This window comes from Schistocerca gregaria, chromosome 7, assembly GCF_023897955.1.
Source record: "Schistocerca gregaria isolate iqSchGreg1 chromosome 7, iqSchGreg1.2, whole genome shotgun sequence".
Taxonomy (NCBI): Eukaryota; Metazoa; Arthropoda; class Insecta; order Orthoptera; family Acrididae; genus Schistocerca; species Schistocerca gregaria.
Genome location: NC_064926.1, coordinates 198956264 through 198977729, shown reverse-complemented (window position 1 = coordinate 198977729; position 21466 = coordinate 198956264). Strand labels below are relative to the sequence as shown.

At 37.8% G+C, this 21466-nt stretch overlaps 1 protein-coding gene across 3 annotated transcripts in view; it reads right to left on the bottom strand.

The window, feature by feature from the left end:
* Positions 1–21466, bottom strand: part of LOC126281938 (THO complex subunit 2) — a 292749-nt gene that overhangs the window by 74948 nt on the left and 196335 nt on the right. For all 3 annotated transcript variants that reach the window (XM_049981284.1, XM_049981285.1, XM_049981286.1), the window contains exons 24-27: positions 20665–20884; positions 7255–7408; positions 4350–4767; positions 4106–4149 (exon numbers count right to left, since the gene is read on the bottom strand). In XM_049981284.1, coding sequence (XP_049837241.1) covers positions 4106–4149; positions 4350–4767; positions 7255–7408; positions 20665–20884 — 836 coding nt within the window. The remainder of the gene's footprint in view (positions 1–4105; positions 4150–4349; positions 4768–7254; positions 7409–20664; positions 20885–21466) is intronic.

Genomic DNA, 21466 nt, shown 5'->3' with positions numbered 1-21466 from the left:
GAATTCACGGTGTTCTTATTTCAATTTCGTTACGGAAGGGTTAATAATACTTGAAGGAATCCCTTACTTCTGTGCAAATACAATTTAATTCTTGTGAACTAGCAAAGCACAACAAAATCCTAGAATATGCATGCAACCCTGTGTAGGAGTACCTTGTTCTACTGAGATTAAATGCAGCTGTTGTCAGGAACCGATACATATCTTTTCACTATTGTTTGGATCACCTACAGAATAATGGTACAAACTTTGATTAACTGACTACATCTATGAAACACACTTGGTTATTGCCATTAAACTATTAGTAACTTGTAAGCAGAATATGTTTTTCACCCCGTTTATAGCAGATTCCTCTCTATAATAAATATGTACACCCCCCCCCCCAAGGGGGGTGGGGGTGTACATATTATTTTCTTATCTCACACGCGAGACAGATTTTCCTAGATTGTCTATGTCTCACAATTTGTTAAGGAAGACTGCAAGTACATTTGTTACTGTACTACACGAGATGGTCAAAACTTTCTGAGACTGTGATCATAATTTACAAGAAAGTCATTCTGCAATTGCACAAATACCGCCATTAAATAAAAATTTGTGGCTAGCTGCACTGTTTCTTTTCCTTGTTATATTTCTAAACAGCGCCGAAATTCTGAATGGATAGAACAGTGATAGTCAATTCTTTAATGTGATGAATATAAAATACATGTATAAAATAAAACCTAAATTGGTTTTCAGTATTTTTATCTTGGACAGAAGAGCCAAATTCAATATAAAAATTGAACTCAACACTTTTTACGTCTTTTCGTGTGTACAATGAACTGATAAAGATTTGACGGAACTCAAAGATTTGACACATACTCTGTGCAAATAAAAATAAACTGCCAGATACATATAAAAACAGGGCTGAGGAGAGGGCAATGGCAGTAAATATTAATGTCCTATAAATAGAAAATATATTCACTAAAGCAAAAGCACACAAAGCAAATTCAAATGACAAATCAAATAAAAGTTATAAAAATCTTCTTTTAGAAGCCTCTCTATGTGCATTCAAGCAAGCTAAGTTGACACTAACATTGAAAAATTAGTAAAACAGTGTAACTATGAAAGGCATACAAAAGAAAAGGTGTGAAACAACACTATGGGTGAAATTTAAGTCTTTATCCAAATGTAATCACCAATGGCCTGAGCACAACCATCCTACTGCTTCACAAGCAAACGGATTCACTGATCCAAGAATCCCTGTGACTGTGACAGGAGCCAGTCCTTCAGTTCCTCTTCTGAGTTGAAGCACTTCCCTTTAGATGATTTTTTAGTGGAGCAAACACAAAGAAGTCATAGAGCGACATGTCCAGGCTGTAGGGCTGATGCTCAAGCTGCTCCTACTTGAACTTGGCAATTACAATTTGTGTAACATTTTAGATCTACGGACGTGTTTTATCATGGAGCAGAATCACCCACTCCATAAATAGCTCAGACCTTTTGTTCTTGATGGACTTGCGTAGGCTACAGAGTGTCTCACAGTACACTTCAGTGTTCGACGAATTAGACAAGTACATAATCTCAGATGTCAATAAAAATGGTTGGCGTCCCCTTGTCTAATGAGGACATAGCTTTGAATTTTTTAGGGGCGATGACACTATATTCGCACCACTATATGTCTATTACATTATCCCAAAGCGGCACATGAAAATTTCAACTGGTTTGTTAGTTATGATGTTTCATATCTTTTCATTTGAACACTCCTTACACATGTTTAATTATGTCACATGTGTTTCAATTTGAAATAGAAACTTATCGTATATGATGAAACTTCCACAGTCAAAGCACAAAACTTTTCATTGGTACAATGAGTACTGCAACATGGTTAGATGTATGATGGTAATGAGGTGGTGGCTGATGGATTGGAAGTACTCCAGTCAATGTTCAATACGAAATAGCAATACTAAGACGGAAATTCTTTAACAGATATTGTTCAAGTAGACATGTACATAACCAAGGATCCCTTTCAGTTTGCCTAAGTCCTGGAACTCGACTTGAATGTATTTATTTGCCGACTGAGCAATAACCAGTAAAACTGGGGAATAACGTATATGCTGATTCTAAATGTTAATAGTATCCCACCAATAATACTATAAAATACACATACCTTGAACATTCATGATGATTTCCAAGGTTAAAACATCATTTACCAGACAGACAGGAGAGTAAGACCGTAGACTGATAAAATAAATAAATAAAAACCAAACAGAACATGAAGATATACATGCACATTTTCCAGTTCTATCTCTGAAGCCATAAAATACGAACAACAATTGCTTCATCTTCTTTCAGAAAAACTTACCTATTTAAATTAGTCTTTTAATTTAGGATGATGAATGGAACTAAATAGTTTAAGGAACTGTGCACATCATAAAACTGTGAAGGATAAAATACTTCTTAACAGATTAACTATTTGATAAAACTATAGCAAACAAACAGATGCAAACCATTATGTATGAAAAGCGAAATTATAACAACTTCTTATAGTAAAACACGCCAAAAAAAGTTCGAAATACCTCCCTCTTTTGTACTCACCTACACTGGACAAAAAGGAGTGTATATGCTTCAGCAATCAATGTAGAAGACGCAGGATGTTGCAAGTGATTTTTGTATACTGGATGTCATGTTGTAATCTCAAATATCGATGTCCACTGTCTCCAAAAGGCTTCAATTCATAGCATTTCCTCTCATCATTGCTTTCAAATAATGTGAAGATGGGTTATCACAGACAATTCTCTTGTACGGGTTGATAAGCTGTTTGCCTTCCCCTCATAAAATGCTTGCAGTATGTAACACATCATACAAAAAATGGACTGGGATGCAAACCATAACATCAGCATGGATTTTCTTCATAATGTTATTTCCTCCCACGCATCCAATGGTTGGGCAAAATTTTAGACTAATTCTTCTTTGTGATCATTCTATAACAGTGCAGGAGTATGATAACATCTAAACTTCCCTGCTGCTCTGTGATGTACAGGTGGTCTTTTCTTTAACATTTCTGCATTTAAATATAATAAATCCACTGCCGTAGAGCTCCTGAAAATTAAATCGTTTGAATATTTCACACTCTTCAAGCTGTCTTCTTCTACATCTTTATTATCTTGATTATTCACATTCTTCTTTTATGAGGAACTGTTCATCTTGTATTTTGGAAAACAATCCAAATATTTTTCTGCTTTTCAAGGAGGGTATCTTCTTTTATAGATTTTTCTCTACAGAAATGCCAATAAATGACTTTTTTCTCCATTAAATATCTTCTAGGATACTCCGATGTACAGATAATCACCTTCAATACATTCTGATGTTTTCCTTGACAAAATGAACCACACTATTTAAGAGCTACCACTCTTCATAATTCCAGCCTGTAATTATTCGTTACTGAAGTTCATGTTGGGATGTCTTCCAAACTAATTCTTGAGGTGTGACTTACTTGTAAAACTAAATCTTCACATTTCAATTCCTCAGTCATACTTCTGTTGGTCTCCAATGAAAAACATATTTTCAAAGAATTTGAATGACTGCGATTAACGCGGTTGCAGCAACAGTAACCCAGACATTACCTACGAATAACTCAGCTCCATTGTTTACTGAATGTGACTAATAGCTTTACAAATGCAAATTATAAGTTAAAGATGCCCACTGATGATTCTCTGTTTGCAACAACTTTGTAAACAAGGAACTGTATGTAAATATGAGGAATAAGGAAACAGTTTCTTTTCCAGAGCCATTAGAGACAAGAGATTAACTGTATATGACAGTTCATCAGCTAACAACTGAAAAGATGTTACATTGCAATAACTTCACTTTTTGTAGGTATCTTCATCACCAGCAGATGATGAATCTTCACAACTTACAACCACCTTCTTCAAACGACCACACGCACACACTAACGAAATGTCACTTTCTGAAGGCACTATTTATTACATTACAAGTCCAGCCAAGTAACCTTGGAACAAATTTCTTCAGTGTGAAGAACGAAGCAGTGATGACTAACTATGCTGACTGGCCCTCAGCTCTGTAACCACAAAAACTTCCTCTGGCGTTGCTAGGAGACTTGAATACTAACCTTCGTTGATGACGAGCTGCCATCCATCTTCCGCCTCTTGACATCTGAAACCAAATAAAAATGGTGCAACAACAAACAGTAGGAGATACTTGGGTTAATACTCCAAGAAAACAGTTAAAACATAAATGAAAGATCTTTGAAAAAGATATTCATATATAAATGAGTAAGGGCATACACACCTACAGCCAGTTACAATTGTCACCTATTATGATAATATCAAAATAAATTAAAAGATTGTCTTTACCTCTATCAACAAGGTCTGGTGGTTCCTGGCTGCGGCGGTGTGTGGAACCTGAACTGGAGTTTGAAAGCGAGCTGAGATCACGGTCATCATGCTGGCTGGAAGGAGGCGGCTGGTAGTAGTGTGTGCGTTCCACACGTTCCACTGCCGCAGCCGCCGTTGTGTAGTACCGCTGCTCTCTCTCCCTCTCACGGTCTCTGTCACGATCACGGTCACGCTCACTTCCGTATCGGGTGATGGATGCAGTCGTCCCGTATTCGTCCTTGATGGAAGGTCCTGCCGATTCGGAGTAGCGATCGCGATCCCTGTCACGATCTCTTTCCCTTTCGCGATCACGACTTCTTTCGTGGTCTCGATCACGATCCTCTTGTTGCTGGCTCTGCTGCTGTTGCTGCTGCTGTTGCTGCTGAGGCTGTTGCTGCTGCAAATTGAGAAAAACCTGAACTTAACACCTGTTACGGAAAGAGTTACACAAAATAGGTTGTAAATTAGAATGATTTGATTTCAACCAATAATTCTTGACTCACATGTTGTTCAGCTATGAAAACACCTTGTAAAATAAAGATTTGCATGCAATTTTTCCACACCTTCATTAAAAATAGAGACAGAAAACTTTTTCCAAAAATTCTTATTGGAACTATTTATCAGTTGAGGAAAATAAGAACCAATTTAAGACTTTATAAGATACATTTTCATACTGTGTTATACCAGCAAAATTATTCGACTGGATTCCCAAAAACAACATATACACTTGTGGGTGATGGTGGGAGGAGGGAGGAGAACGAGGAGGAATTATCATTACAATGTATTAGTACACTGGGGGGGGGGGGGGGGGGGGGGAGGGGGGGGAGGGAGCTGCTTAGTAAAAAGGGCCTGAAAAAGATGGGGAGATGGCCACAGAAGCTCCCTTTGTGGAACTGCCCTAGAACAAGGTGTCTCCAAATAGCACCTTACAGCTTACTGATATAAAAAAAAAGATACCTCCACAGTTTATTTATGCAGGAACGCCTACTGAACAGCTGCCTCTAGCAAGGTCAGGTTGTCGACAGTGCATTGAAATCTGCTGAATCCACACTGGGAGCGACTTAGGAGCTGCCTGGTCTCCCACATCCAGGCCAGACAACAGTTAACCATCCCCTCTAAGGTCTTGTCTCTACAGCTCATTAAGGCGATGCTTCAGTAACTACTGGGACACCTGTGGCGGATTTGGTCGTGATTCGGCAAAGTATTTTAGGACTGCATTTTGTGTCATTTAAACACATTTGCAGTTGATGACTTGACATAATGGACAGCACGAGTAACTAACACCGAAGTACATGTTACCACTTCCCAAGACTAGCATTTATTTTGTACTCGTACATTAATGGGGATTTTTGCCGTGTTATGTGCAGTAGGTTACACTTACTAATATTTTAGAGATAACTGCCAGTCATTAAACCACGCATTTATTTTCTGCAAATCCTTATTGATTTGTTCACAACTTTCGTGTGATACTACTTTCTTGTAGACTACAGCACCATCGGCAAACAGTCTAATGGCACTGTCAATACCATCAACCAGATTGTTTATGTAAATCGTAAAAAGCGGTATCTAGAGCCTGTTGCATATCATGCACAAAGAGGTCCAGCTAAGTCTCGCATGACTGCTGTTTTGTACAACCGTGCTGGTTTCAGCAGATGAGCTTCTCAGAGTCTAGAAAGGTCATTATGTCTGAACACAAAATATGTTCCATGATTCTACAACAAATCGGTGTCAGTGAAATTGGCCGATAATTATGTGCATCCAATTTTCTCCCCTTTTTATAGATTGCAATGTTAGTGCTGACGGGCCTAGGGAAGGTAAAAAGCTTTGTGTTGTGCAGTCATCAAGGGGACACGGGTGTGCCTTCGGCTCCGGAAGCCCATATCAATGACGTTTCGTCATTGGTTTGCACGCTGACACTTATTGATGGCTCAGCACTGAAATCTGCACCAATTTGCAGGAGCGTTGCACTTCAGTCACATTGAACGACTCTCTTCAGATGTTGTTGGTTCTGGGTTTGCAAGATCTTTTTACAGCTGCAGCAATTTTACAGATTTGATGTTTTACCTGATTTGTGATATTCACGGTACACTCGTGAAATGGTCATATGGGAAAATCCCCACTTCATGACTTGCTCGTGCAACAACTAGAACATGACATTCAGCCTAACTTAAATCTTGACAAACTGCCATTGTAGCATTAGTAATAAATCTAACAACTGTGGCAGACACTTGTCGTCTTACAAAGGTGTTGCTGACTGCAGTGCCGTATTCTGTCTGTTCACATATCTCTGTATTTGAATATGAATGCCTATACCAGTTTCTTTGGTGTTTCAGTGTAGTATTAATTAAGAAACTGCAACTCGTAAGAAAGTACAGAGAACAATTTTTTATGTAGCGGAGGTGTAGAGCAAAGGGCAGTCACATAAACAAACACAGTTAAACACTGAGGGTTTTCAAACTTTGTCAGTTGATCACCCCCCCCCCCCCCCCAAAATCAACATAAAGCTTCATTGCCTCTTCCAGTGAAACCAAGAAGAGGGGGAGGAAAGAAAGGGTGTGAAGGCTATTGACGGGAAACTAGAGAATAGGTGTAAGTGCCATCCAATACGAACCCTCATTCTATGCAGGACACTATACTTTGTGTGTGTGTGTGGTGGTGGTGGTGGGGTTTGCAAACGTGTACTTGCATGCGTACATGGATTCTGGAAAAAATGAAAGTGCCAAGTCTAAACACTAACATTAAACCTCTTGTTTATAGCCTTACCTACTACTTCACAACTTAATTGTACAATGAGTGGGTGATCTTACATATTTCACTGTATTACACCAAGGATTTTCCATTATTATTTAATAACACAACTACTATGTTTTTGTGTCACACTTACTCGATAAAGTCTTTCTTCACGCGGTATTTTCTCTTCCTTTTTTTCCTTGGAGCGCCTCTCCCTTTCAGATTCCTCCCTTCGCTCATCTTTCTTTGTTGTCTTTTCCTTTGGTTCATAATCCTTGTCTTTAATTTTTTCCTTCTCTTTTGAAATTCTGCAAAATAAATTTTTAGGTGTAAAAGCAATACACCTACTGATTTATACACAACATCATGTGAAAGTTGTCTTGCACATTTCTAGTAAAAGAGAATAATAACTAAAAACCTTGACAAGAGTGAATAACAAACATAATGCAGAGTAACGTACATATTCTGCCTGCCTCTCTGACAAGTAATAGATAGTTTAGGATAAGTCAATCTAAGAAACCAGCATAATTATTTTACTAATTGTAAGAGAGAGTAAAATGATACCTTACAGTTCAAGATATTAAAATGACAAACAGACAGCAATAAAACATTTTAACAGATATGAGGATTTAATTAATTTCCACACTTCATGTGTAGAAAGTGTCTTTCCGAAACAGATATCAGCTATAGCAAGAGCACACCTAGGATCTGAGTTAGAGGGGAGAGCAACTCATTTTAGTTATCAATTAATTGTGAAATTTTTAAATTTCATGACAAATAGTTCTGGGTGTACTTGCTGCTAGTCAGTATCCATTGTATTTTCTCCCTTTCTTAAAACCTGATACTGAATTGATCCATCTGGTAGTGTTATGTCACGAAATTGTTGATACTAGTGTTCATACTCCTGCCACAGTCACAGTCACACGTAATGTCTAGTTTGACTACGTTTTGTTTAACGGAATATTTTTTTTAAGTTTTCTTCCACAAGGTGTGTGTGTGTGTGTGTGTGTGTGTGTGTGTGTGTGTGTGTGTGTGTGTGTAAGCGCGCGCACACGTTTGTGTGTGGTGAGTAAGTGCATGGCCAACTATGCCATATTAATAAGATGAGCTCCATGACGCCTCATAGATGAAGTTCGTTTTTTAAGAGTAACTTACTGTTAATTTGGAAAGCTTATCATTAAAGTAATAGGTCTTGTTAATTACACAAGGATAGGCTGAAAAGTAATGCACACATGCTTGTAGAACACGTATAAAATGACACTGAGAAACATGCCAGGTGGCATGTGGAACATAACTTCTCTCTCTGTATGCAGGCGCAGTTTGAATGCACTGTGTACACTAAGTGTATTTTGACTAGCAGAAGTATAGAGATGTGCTCTATTGTTATGTCAGTGTACTGTTAACACATTTTTAACTGCTAAAAAAATGGCTCCTACTGAGATTTATCATCATTTAAAGGCGGTTTATGGTGACTACCGCAAATTGATGGACAGTAAAATTTTGCAGCTGATAGCCTTGAACAGTCATATTTGTTGATGAACACACAGTGGACCTCCTAACACAGCCACAGATGATAAACTTCACAAACTTGTTGATGATTTGATTCAAAATGTCTGGTGTATCATATTGGAATATGCAAGGATTGTAATGGCTTCATTACTGATCAACTGTGCAGAGTCCACACCCTCCTTACCCCCCACAATCTTGTGCCTTGCGATTTTTATATTTTCCTCTACTCAAGGGAGACCTTAAGGCTAACAATTACACCTACGACGAAGAGGTGAAGGCAGCTGTCAAGTCCTGGATTCAAGAAAAGTTGGAAGAAATTTTCAGTGACGGAACTGGAAAAAACCACCTGATTTCTCAGGATCTATGCACCCAAATTGCGTGAAAATGTAATCACATGTCATATCTAGGATAATATATCTGACCAATGAATACCCGTTCATCAGCATTTCTTGTTGGTGTGGCAATTTTAATGGCCAGTAGCGTAGTTTCATTAGCAGATGTTATTTGCAGCCGTGCGACTGTTTTGCAATGTTTGAGTTTTTTGGCTACTGAGAAGCATTTTTTGCTATGTGTGTTCTTGGTAAGATGACGTATTTTAATCAATTTGTTTATTCTACTCTGCCACGATGGTTTCTCATTCAGGATGTGTGTTGCTATTTCTCCCAAGTATTTACACTTTTCAACAGTCTTTATGTTGTGTTCTCCAATTCTAATTCTCTTTGCCAGTGGTGGTCATGTTAGCACTATCTCAGTTTCAAAATATATTTTCAGGACAATACTCTGGGCTACTTCCTGTAATGATTGTATTTGTTGTTTAGTTTCTTAAATGTTGTTAGTGTTCCAACCTTAATGTTCGTCGGATTGTCCTTGTACCATTCCCATTATGTACTCAAGAGCACAATTAAAAAGAAGTGGTGAAAGGCCATCTCCCTGCCTTAAACCAGTTTTTAACACAAATGATTCAGAAAATTCCTCTATGAATTTAATTTTCGAACTTGTATTTGTTAAGGTAAGTTCTATCAGTGTAATTAATTTTGGGGAGTCTGAAATGTCTCAAAATTTTTAACAGTGAGGGTTTATGGACATAATCATATGCTTCCTTAAAATCTATAAATGTAACAGAGAGAGGCTTGTAATAAGTCACAATTAATTTCAGAGAAATTATTGTTCTGTCTGAAGCCTCCTTGGTATTCCCCCACTTCTTAATCCAGTTATTCTTTGATCGGATTGTGTAAAATTTTGGAAAAATTCTTGTAGGAATAGTATAAGAGTGAGATTTCTCTATAGTTGTCTGGACCACTTTTGTCTTCTTTCTTATGAAGTGCGTTAATTGTAGCTGTGGTCCATTTCTCTGGAGATTTTTTCTGTTGCCCCATTTTTTTTGTAAAAATATGCAAAGACGCCTGAGTTGTTTTATCAACAAATGGCTACATTGATTTTCACCACATGCTTTGTAGTTTCTCATTTCTTTAAGTGCAATTTCTATTTCTTGTATTGTAAGTGGGTTTATATTTTCTGGGTTGGCTTGTACAGGGGTGCTTGGGTTTAAACGCTTTTCAGGTTCCTCACTGTTCAAGAGCTTGTTGAATGCTTCTGCGATGATTTCTGCATTTTCCTTGTTGTTAAAGGCTATTTTTCCATCTTTATTTCTCAGCAATATTGTGGAAGGGTTGTAAGTAAGTAATTGTTTATCAAGGGCTTTGAAGTAGTGTCTGTAATTGGTTTTGCAGTAGTTTTCTTCAATGGAAATCAGGTCCTTTTGATATTGCAGCTTTGTTTTTCTGATAATGTGAGAGAATTTTTTCTGATGTTTTTGAGGTGGGTTTCATTTTCTTCTGTTTTGTGAATTTGAAATTTTTGCCCAAGCTTTATGTCTTTCACATTCTGTAGTCCACCGTGCATGTTTTTTACGTTGATTTACTGGGGCTGATTCGTCTACAGCATGTTGTTTATAAATTTGTATTATTCCCTCAAAATTGTCTGTTAATATAGTATTTTGTGTGTTTTTCTGATATTTGTCATTTTTTATTAATTTATGTGGGTCATACTTTCTTTTATCCTCATTTGTTCTCTGTCTTTTTTCCTTAATGGGGTGAATTAGATTTTGGTTTTCACCAAATAATGATCTGAATCTGTTTCTGTTCCTCTCAGTACTTTAAAGTTTTGAATTACTTTATGAAAGGATTTGTCTATGCAGACATGGCGCAGCTGCCACTCTCCTCTCATCCAATCAGGATGTTCCCATGTCAAGTCTGCTTGATTTTCTTTTAAAACATGTAAATTTGGAGATGACACCATGTGTCCTGCAAATTTCAATGAGTCTTTGTCCATTTCTAATAGTTTGTTTATGGGGAGCTCACTTTTAATTATATCACTGTACTTCTTTTCCTTTGCCAGCTTGACATTAAAATCCCCTGTTAAGATCTTTACTTTGTTTTTACTGACTTGATTTAGTGTCTGATTCAAAAGATCCCAGAATGTTTCTACTTCCACCATAGTTCTTGTTGGAACATTTTTTTCTCATTGGTAGGGGATTGTGCATTTGTGTTTTTTGAGTTTCAGATTTAAAGTTGCGATTCTTGGAGAAATAGCTTTCAAATTTACTACAAATCATGTTCTGAATTGTGGGAACTGTTTCTTAACTCTTTGTCCTGGTTTTCTATTGTAAATTCTATAACCTTGAGATTCAAATGGATCTTCTATTGTCTTTCACATTTCTTGGAGTCATGCTATTATGATTGTCTGTCTGTCCAGTTCATTTGTTATGTTTCTGAACTTTCCAGTTTTCAGTAAAGAGTTTATGTTACATGTTCCAATGTAGTTAATGTGTTCACATTTTATTTTGGCACTATGCACTTGATGAGAGTTCGGTGATTTCAAGTGCATCAATTCATTTGATCCTTCTAGTTGGCTACCCACCAAATCCGATGTAGCATCCTCCTCCCCTACTGGGTTGGACAGTGGAAATTTTTCTCTAAAAGAGCTTCTCATGGCTGACTGTCAGATGCTATCAACCTTGAGTGGAGCAAGCTCCATGTTACAACTATGGTTGTTAGCCACAGAGGAAATTAATTAGCTGCCACTAACATGTGGAACAGACACTGTTCAGACAGTAGTTTGACAGTTCCACTCTTACAGTGTTATATGTAAACATATAGCGTTGTTAAGGGTGGAACTGTCGAACCATGGTCACATCGTAATTAACATTTTATTTTTAACATATTTACATCATTTACCACCTTATTAAAACAGTGACAGTTCACCAATGACATAATATGGTCATTACATCAATCTAGATGTACTTGACAATGGCGATAAAGGCTGAATCAGTCTGTTGTGAATAAAGATTAATTATTATAAGCACCTGTTTGGTGCGTCTATTCTAATAATAATGTCATTAACAGGCATATATTATGCTGCTGGCCCTAATGGGGATGGGGAGGGGAGTGGGATTTACATAAAATCAACCAACAGAAAACTCGAGAAGTGTATTTGCAATAGATCCATTGAGAAAGCCTGGAAAGTCACATCTGGTACCTCTACAGGGAGGAGATGGCCGACGACATACATGAGTTTGACAAGTTACGTAATAAGAGAGGCAGACTGCCGTGCACTATGCCATTTTTACTGTGGTGCTGTGACAAGCAAACTGCCTCAATATTTGCTAAATTTAATCATCATACTGACTCTGTGACTGCTGTTAGAATTAAATGACAGGTAAGAGCAGCCATAGGGGGAGAGAAAGTAAATTATACATGACAGGAAATGCACATGGTGTCCATGAAATTACTGTCACTGTATCTGAAGATATCTTCGAAACTATCAGCTTTACCCTGGGATTGGGTAGGTAGTGCAACCTGGACGCTATGCTGACTGGTCAAAACAACAAGCCAAGGTCGACCAAATGTCAAAGTATACTCGTGTCGAGGATCAATTACAAGAAGGCAATGCATTGCGTCGGTGCAGCATGTTCAATCTCATGGATAGAATCCTGGAAAACACAACCATTTCAGTATTTGAGAAATACCGACAGCTCAAATCTGTGATGTCATAGCTGGCATAGAACAGGCAATTCTGAAGCTTCCAAGTGATGTTGCAAAAGAGATTATGAGGGACATCTGTCAAATTTTAACACATGTCCCACCAAGGAAGTTTAACATCAGCTAAGCAGAAAGGAAGGCTTTGCTATACTTGAAAATGGAAAAAGATGTCATTTAACCTGCTGACAAGGGGAATGCCAGCATCCTCCTGACATGACCTGAATACAACAGCAAGAGGAAGGTGCTGATCCTGCTTATCGCAAGTTAAGAGAGTATCTGACTGGCAAGATCCAGAGAACACCATTAGGCCTTATCAAGAAAAGTTCTATTCCTTTCTAAAGTCGTTAAGAGCCTGCCAACAGGCTGCAGTTCCCCCAAGCCTGTACGGCCTACCGAAGATGCATAAGAATCAATTTCCTCTTCGTCCAACAGTGAATAACATTGGGGTTCCTACATATTTTCTTACCAAACACCTTACTATGCTGTTGGGATCTTTCATAGGCATGTGTGACCACCATATCCAGAATCCAGAGAACTTCATTGGATGCCTGATGGCACTAGAACTGTCAGATCTTTTGGTTAGCTTTGACCTTGTATCTTTATTTACGAAAGTATCTCTGCAGGCCTCGTTAGAGCTCATCAACAGCCAACTTGAGAAAGATATTGTGGCATTGTTTAAACCTGTGCTTACCTCAACTTATTTCCTATTCAATGACAAGTATTTTTAACAAGTGGACAGTGTCACCATGGGAAGCCCTCTGTCTCCAATGGTGGCCAACTATTTTATGGAAGATTTAGAGGAGAAAGCACTACAGTCAGCAAGAATCAAACCTTCCTGCTTCTGGCAGTATGTAGATGATACATCTGTGGCGTGACCCCACCGAATGGAGACATTACCTGTGTTTCTATGTCATCTGAATTCTCTTCATCCGAACATACAATTCGCAATGGAAGTGGAAAAAGATGGCATTTTACCATTCGGGGGTGTCGTGGTCAGAAGAAAGGCCAACGGTACACTGAAACATAGTATCTATTGCAAACTAACTTACACAGAGCTATATTTGCAGGCTACAAGTTGTCATCACCCTGCACAACATGGTAGTGTCTTACACTCTTAAGTGCACAGAGCACATGTAGTGTCAGATGCCGACAGCCTACCTGATGGGCTACAACACCTAAGAATTGAAATCCAACAAAACTGCTATTCTGATAGACAGATACACCATGCACTCTGTTCTAAGCAAATTCAAAGCGGGGATGTAAATGAGGATGTGGAGGCACCCATTGCAATGGCGTTCTTCCCCTGTTTTGAGGGCATGTCTTCAAGAATAGAAATAATCTTCAAAAGGCATGACATCAAGTGTGTTTTTCAGCCATCAGAAAAATTGAGGAATTTATTGTGTTCAAAGACAAACCGGATCTTGAGAAAAGTGGTGTGTATAAGATGCCATGCCAATGTGGAGAATCTTATATTGCACGGACATGCCATGCAAGAACATTGCATCGAACACCATCATCCATGTTTGGAGCAACCTGATGCATCAGCAGTACTGGAGCACTGCATGGACATGGGGCATCTCATGTTTTACAAAACAACTGGAATTTTTTCCCCAGTGTCATCTTTCTGGGACTTTGTTGTTTGGAGACCATACATATCTGTAGTCTACTCAACAGGGATGCAGGTTTTCAATTAACACCACCTAGAATCCAACATTGGCTGCCATTAAATCAAAACAGGAAAAACAAGAATTTCGACGCAACACACTGCTGAGATTTAATTAAGCTTTTAACCACAGGAACGTTCAGCAACACAGTCACCATACACAGCACATACACGGAAGGCCTTTTTGTGGCTCCTAGCAGGGGGTGAGGTGGGGTGGGAGGGGGCTGGGGGGAGCACTAGGAGTGCTGCTTCCCATGCAGACATATTGCCAGCTCCTGGCCTGATAAATTTCAACATCACCACTCAATTATCATCAGTGGTGTCTTGCAGCAGTGACAGCAGCAAGTGCCACCACCTGAAGATGTCTAGCAGCTACATCAATGAAATATTTTTGGATATGCACAGTAGCATCCAGTGACAAACCCGAGAAGTGGCTTTACAATGCACTCAGTGCCTGTGAATTTTGTACAAAGAATATAACCTACTGAGAATAGATTACAGGAACTTGTAAGGCAGGTGGCGGAGGTGACTAATTATGCAGATGTTAAATGTACTGAAAGGACTTCAAGTAAATTGGTGGGTATAGAAAAAATAGGACCCATAATACTGATCTGAAGGTGAAATTTGAGGACTCTGAAAACTACGGAGAATTAAAAGGATCTACTATGTCCTCACCCAGAATGATAGGGAATGCCAATGAGTGATGGGAGGAATTTTGACTAGAAGTTTCCATGTTTCTAGCATGAAGGGAAAATATGTCCTATTGTCCTTTTATGAACATTGGAAGATGTTCTTCCACCAACGAATCATAAAAAGAAAAGAAAATTTGTAAAAGAATGGTTAAAGGCTGGAGCTGGAGAATGAGGTAACCTTAATGTAAAGGAATTCCAGAATTGGGAAAATTTTGAGAAGAAATTTAAAGAGAAATATTGGTCTCTAGGAGTATGGCAGAAACTAATCCTAGAACCACTGGACCCAAGACAATATATTCCTAAATGGGATGAGTTCTAAAAACATTTTGAACAGCACTCAGCAAAGGTAAAGTTCTTAGATGAGCCAAGTGATAGCCATCTAATGAGAGTATTAATCAATATGATGCCCATCTACACACAGGAGAAAATGATAAGAAAGGAGTGGCCAAAAGTCACTTCAATTTTAAATTGCTTGGAACAATTCGGTACCCTTAATAAATTTCATAAAGAAGAGAAATGGAGAGAAAAAGGTCATATTTCACAATGGGAGACTAAACCACACCAGTGACCAACTGTAAGCAAAGTAATTATTATGATTAATAATAATAATAATAATAATAATAATAATAATGAAATTAACAGGTACTGTAGGGGGTTTGAATATAAAATGAGAAGAATAGATGGGAACAGATCTTATGAAGGGGAAATATGTACTAACAGAAACTGCTGAAGCTGAGGAAACGGAAAAACTCATTCTTTGAAGAAATTAATACTGTTAAACTAGGCGTGCCGCCTTTCACCAAACCTTGGGCCGGACAAGTTCTTGATCATACGGAATGAAGAAAATGCTAATAGTTTACTACAACTATCATATAACCAATTTCTTGGACCAGTACTTTCTAAACATATCAAAAATTATTTTAAATATTGTGTTAACACAAAAATAAAGAAGGCGTCTTCATCTTTTCATTCTTATTTATAATGTATGGATTCACCATTAAAAATGAAATGGATAGGTTCCGCAAGCACAGGGCCCCTTGCATGGGTAACCCTAAAGTCCAATTCACACTACAAATCAACAGAGCGTCATGTCATGTCACCATTACATCAGAGTGTATTTACACTTAACGTCACATCAATTTGTTAAGCACAGTACCAAACTGTGAAAGTAAGATTATGAGATACTATCGTGATACAAAAAGGTCAAAATATATTATTGGAATTGAGAGACAAACTATTATTATAGTTGATTAATGGCCAAAGCAAACTTAATAACTATTAATCAATTTTGTGTGGTTAAGTGCTGAGAAGTGAAACATCATTTAAAAACATCAACATTTATTTGCTAGCAAAGATGTATACATACAAACACATCAAAAAATATTTATAATGGAATAGACCCCGTTTATCTTATCCAATATATTTTCTTCTTCTTCTTCTTCTTCTTCTTCTTATTTGACTAACAGCATAATAAAAAATTGTATTTTTCTCCTTCATTAGAGCTGTTATTTTCACTTAAAAGTGCACAGCACACCTTTATAGTGGTTTATACAATCAATGTGATCCAGGCATTTAAGCTAAGATGATCATTTTCTGTGACACGCAACATTCCACCATTGTGCCATAAGTTGGTCATTGAAGCCTGGCCACAGCTTATATTTAGAGGGGGCTGATAGCACTTACCAATCCCCAGCAAACGAATACTGAGGTCCCCAAAGTGTTCACTATTTAGAACTATACAGCAGAAGGGGGTGGAGTGGTGTGGGCACAGGTGACTTTTATCAAAAATACCATGGACTCAGAAAGTATTACCCTTCTTAGCATAGATGTAGATGTACCCACATATTATGCCACTGTTCTTGTAAAACATCCAACAACATCTGACATTCTCAACAGAGACTCTACACCCCCCCCCCCCCCCCCCACACACACACACACTGTTGCTGACAACTAATTTGGAGGGGGGAAAAAACAGAGAGAGAGAGAGAGAGAGAGAGAGAGAGAGAGAGAGAGAGAGAGAGAGAGAGACAGAGAGAGAGAGAGAATCATTTATAGTGTTACAAAAATGTGTGTTTTGATTCAGCTAAGAAGAAACAAGTCTAATTATATGAATTTACCAGTGAGAGAAGTAGTGAAGGGATTTCTTAAAACCTGTTTGCTCCAGAAAATCACAATGTTGTAGTGGAGGTTGAAAGAGGTTCTACAAAGGTGAGTGTCTTCTGTGCTGTATGGGCCCTACTTTTTTCATGGGAAAACTGATGGATACAAAGAACCTACACATGTTGCAAGATTGGTTGTTTCCTTAATTGTAGGCCTAAGATAATAGCACAAATTTCATATTCCAACAAGACAGAGCTCCACCTCATTGTCACATAGTAGTGCATCAGCATCTGAATAAGAAACTTCAAAATCAATGGATTTGGCACTGCACTCGGGATGATTGGGCACTCTTCAGGTGATCCTCAAGGTCTCCTGACTATACAGTTCATGACTTTTTTTTTCTTTGACAATATGTGAAAGGCAATATTTATGTCCACCTCTACTGGCAACACTGAATTCCAGGAATACATCACTGCTGCATTGGTGAATATTCACAGGGACAGGCTTGAATGTGTCCCGAGTCGAATCTGACTACTTCATAGAGCATTTGTAACTGTATAAAAAACTTGAAAATGTACTTTCCCATATAATGTATGAGTCACTAATGTGTATGCAATAGTCCGTGAAAAACATATATCTAAAACCTGATAAATCATTTTTAAACACCCTGTATTTTACCAGAGAGCTGGTTTGAGATCAAAGTTGTGATACTGCTGGTCAGGTTGACACCAAATTGCTCAATCACTTCACTTCACACTTGTTCTATTCTCTATTAACACACTCCTATCCATTTTCAAATGCAATACCACAACACTTTCCGCAACTGGGCCTAATACAGACGCTGATACAAATGTGTTTGGTTGGGTGAGACCAGTCACAAGAAATAGTTACAACTGGACAGAACCACACTGTCAATGTCACTTACAGTATATGAGCACTAATAACAAGCCATTAAGTTAATTTGTCTCCCAAGTTCACACACACACACACACACACACACACACACACACACACACACGCACAAACACTTCAAACAAAAGAGTCAAAAATGAAAGTAGATCTCAGTTAAGAGAAAGCAGCGTCACTGACATTTCACATAAGAAGTTGGGCCTCGTCGGTTAGAAGTAAGGTGTGAAGTTGTTTCCTCATTACAGATGTGTTTATTCTAACTAATCTCAACCAGTTAAAATGGACACCTTTTGTCAGTATGTTATGCTGGCCACTGACTGGAAAGGTGAGGAGGGCGGGAGAAATGATCAAAAAAATGATCAAAAATTTTTTGGTGGAGGGAGGGGGTGGGGGTGAGAGAGAGAGAGAGAGAGAGAGAGAGAGAGAAGGCTGATACTTAAGTGTTTTCCTTTCCATGTAATCAGATTTATCTACACATTACAAATACATTTCTTAATGTAAACAACTTTAAATCAAAACAATGGTTGGTACTTGATATGTGACCAAAAAAAAGAGCATATTAAGTTAATGAAAAGTGTGTAGCACCAATGAAATATCTTAGGACTTATTAGGGCCAAATCATTTGAGTTTAAGATTAAAGAGTGCTATCTAAATGGCCTAAAAACCCCAAATTCTGGTTATGTTTAGCATACCAGGATTAACATTCTGGAAAACTCTAATTCAAGGGGAAAATGTTCTGGCAGTCCCTAGAGATTCATCAAAAAGGTCTATTACTGTTTTTTCTTATTTTTATCATTCTTATAATTTTAGATTATCTTTGCATGTAAAAGTACGCCACTTCAATGACCATTATGGTGATTGCAAATGTGCAGTCCCTTGATACATTGTTAACTTCCACTCCTTGAGGAAGCTGTAAGTTAATTAGCACTAACTACTATTTTTTTTAGTTTTTGTAGTCTTATTGGTTACGAAAATTTAGTCAACATATGTCATCCAGGTGGCACAACCTGCTGTGGAGGCAGTACAGTATACTGAATGATGTGGTTATCACTTCATCCCTTCTGATAGCTCACTCCACTATGACATTTTTTTTTTCAATGATTTAGTTGTGGCTTATTATTGTACAAGTGAAAATGTTAACCACTGTAAACACTTTTGAATTTCATTTATTTTATTTATTTATTTATTCTATAAATCTCCATACTTAAATCCACAAGACACACTATGCAATAACTGATTCTGTCTGTAAACTGTGTGCAATACAACTTGGCTCAAAGTAGTCCAAGCATTCAAGTAGGGAAGAAGGCAGCAGTGGCCGTAGGGATTCGAATGTGAGTGGCCACCACTGACTAAAGGAAGAGCTAAACTCCCTCACTTGCCTCAGCAGACACAAATTTAATGATATTAATATTAAAATTTTATGTGGTGGCTGTGAAGTGCTCCTTCTGCATCTGCTTATCATTGCTGGGAAATATGATGACCTACTTTGTACAGCAATGGCAGTAATAACACCATTATGTGGAGAGGCTAGTTAGTTTGTTTCATGTTCAATGGATCATTTTGCACGATAGATCATAATGATGTGAAACAAGTCATTTTACATTCACTTTGGAAATTAATTTTTACATACAGTTCCATTCTGAACATTTGTAAGCTGTGCCCAACCCCCTCATCTCACAAAAGAAAAAAGATATACAGATGCGAGTTAATAATTCCTACTCACCATATTTTACACATTATATCACAGTAATAAACATTCTTCTATGGAATAGAAGGAGTTGTCAAGAATTAACTTTCTCAGTGTTTTTTTTCTTTTTCCAAATTTTTACTTTGCTGCCCAACAGACATTTTATAAAAATGGGGAAATGATCAAAAATTTTTGTGCAGGATTGTGCACACCTCCTTTATGGCATAGATAGCCTTAATGTGGAGTAGTGAATCTCTTTTCCTTCTGGCATTGTAATTATGTACACCCTATTGAACTGCAGTGGGTTATTTAACAACTAATTTCATGAGGAAATGAATATACTGTGAAGCTGTAGCCACAATGCCCAACTCCTTAAACAGATATCTACAATATGAGCATCAGTGAGCACCACATATTATTCTTAAAGCATGTTCTTGCACACAGGAGACTTTCTTTCTTAAACATGAGTTACCCCAGAACATTACTCTGGGACATTATAGAATGAAAATGTGCAAGATATGTCAAGTTACTGGTCTGCAACGATTCTAAGTGCAAATGTGGCTGAACTAAGTTGTTTTAGGAATTCCAAAATGTGCTTTTTCAAAATTTAAATTCTCATCAATACAGACACCTAATAATTTCGAAGTTTCCACATCCTCGCCATGTGTTATCATTGGTGTAGTACGCCAAAATATGCAGAACTGAACATAATGTATCTTTTTACGATTGAAGGTTGACACCACTTGCAGAAAACCAGTCAATGAGCTATTAAGAACTTTGTTTCTATATGTAAGCTTGTACTGATTACAGTACAAGAGTCATCTGCAAAAAGGACTAATTCCGATTGTTGTATGTTAGATGGAAGAGTGTTTACATATATGAAGAACAATAACTTAAAGCCAGTACAGACTTCAATTTGTATGCCACAATCAACATTTTAAGTAACCCACGATGCAATACTTACACTGGTGGCAGCTCCCTCTTGGTTTCAATTGCAGCGATAGCATGTCCAGCGGGTACTATTTTGGGAGCTGAAGTCAGCTTTGTAGAAGGCAGATCATTTGTGAGAGATGTTCCTCCTGCTCCTTGCCTTGCACCTTCAGTCTTACGTTCAGATCTCTCTTTTGATTCTCGACCACTGACTTCCTTTCCTTTTTCGTGTTTTTCTGAGGGGCGCTCCCTTTCTGTTTACAACAAAAAGCTATCACATTACTACAGGAATGTGAAACTTATGCTAATAAATTAAAATGCAGCTAAAGTCTGCTTCAAGCATTAAAAACAAAATTTAAAAAAAGGGTGGATGATACTGATTAAAGATGCATAATGCTCTTTATTTTTGAAGTACTAGTCTGCTAAGATAACTGCTATTTGACTATGGAAAATGTCACATAAGAAGTTCCATGTAACTTTTCCAGTGGAAATCTTGAAATTAATCTAATACTCTGAAACATACTAAACTTATTCTGAACTAAGGAAGTTCCAGTAGAATAGAAGAAACAAATTGTATGCATCAGATTTTAGTTGTATAAGAAGGAAAATTCTATTTCAAAATTTGTTACGTTCATAAAGGGATACCTGGACTGACTACAAGCTATATTCACAAGGCGCAATTCACACAATTCAGTTCAGCCAACGAAAAGAAAATAAAAACAGTACTCCTATCAAGTAGCAGAACCTATGTTAGCTTGACTTGTGGGGTTTAAAGTGGAAGTGAGGAAATAGGAAAGAGAAGACCTCAGAAATAGATGTAGGTGGGAGGCAGTGCA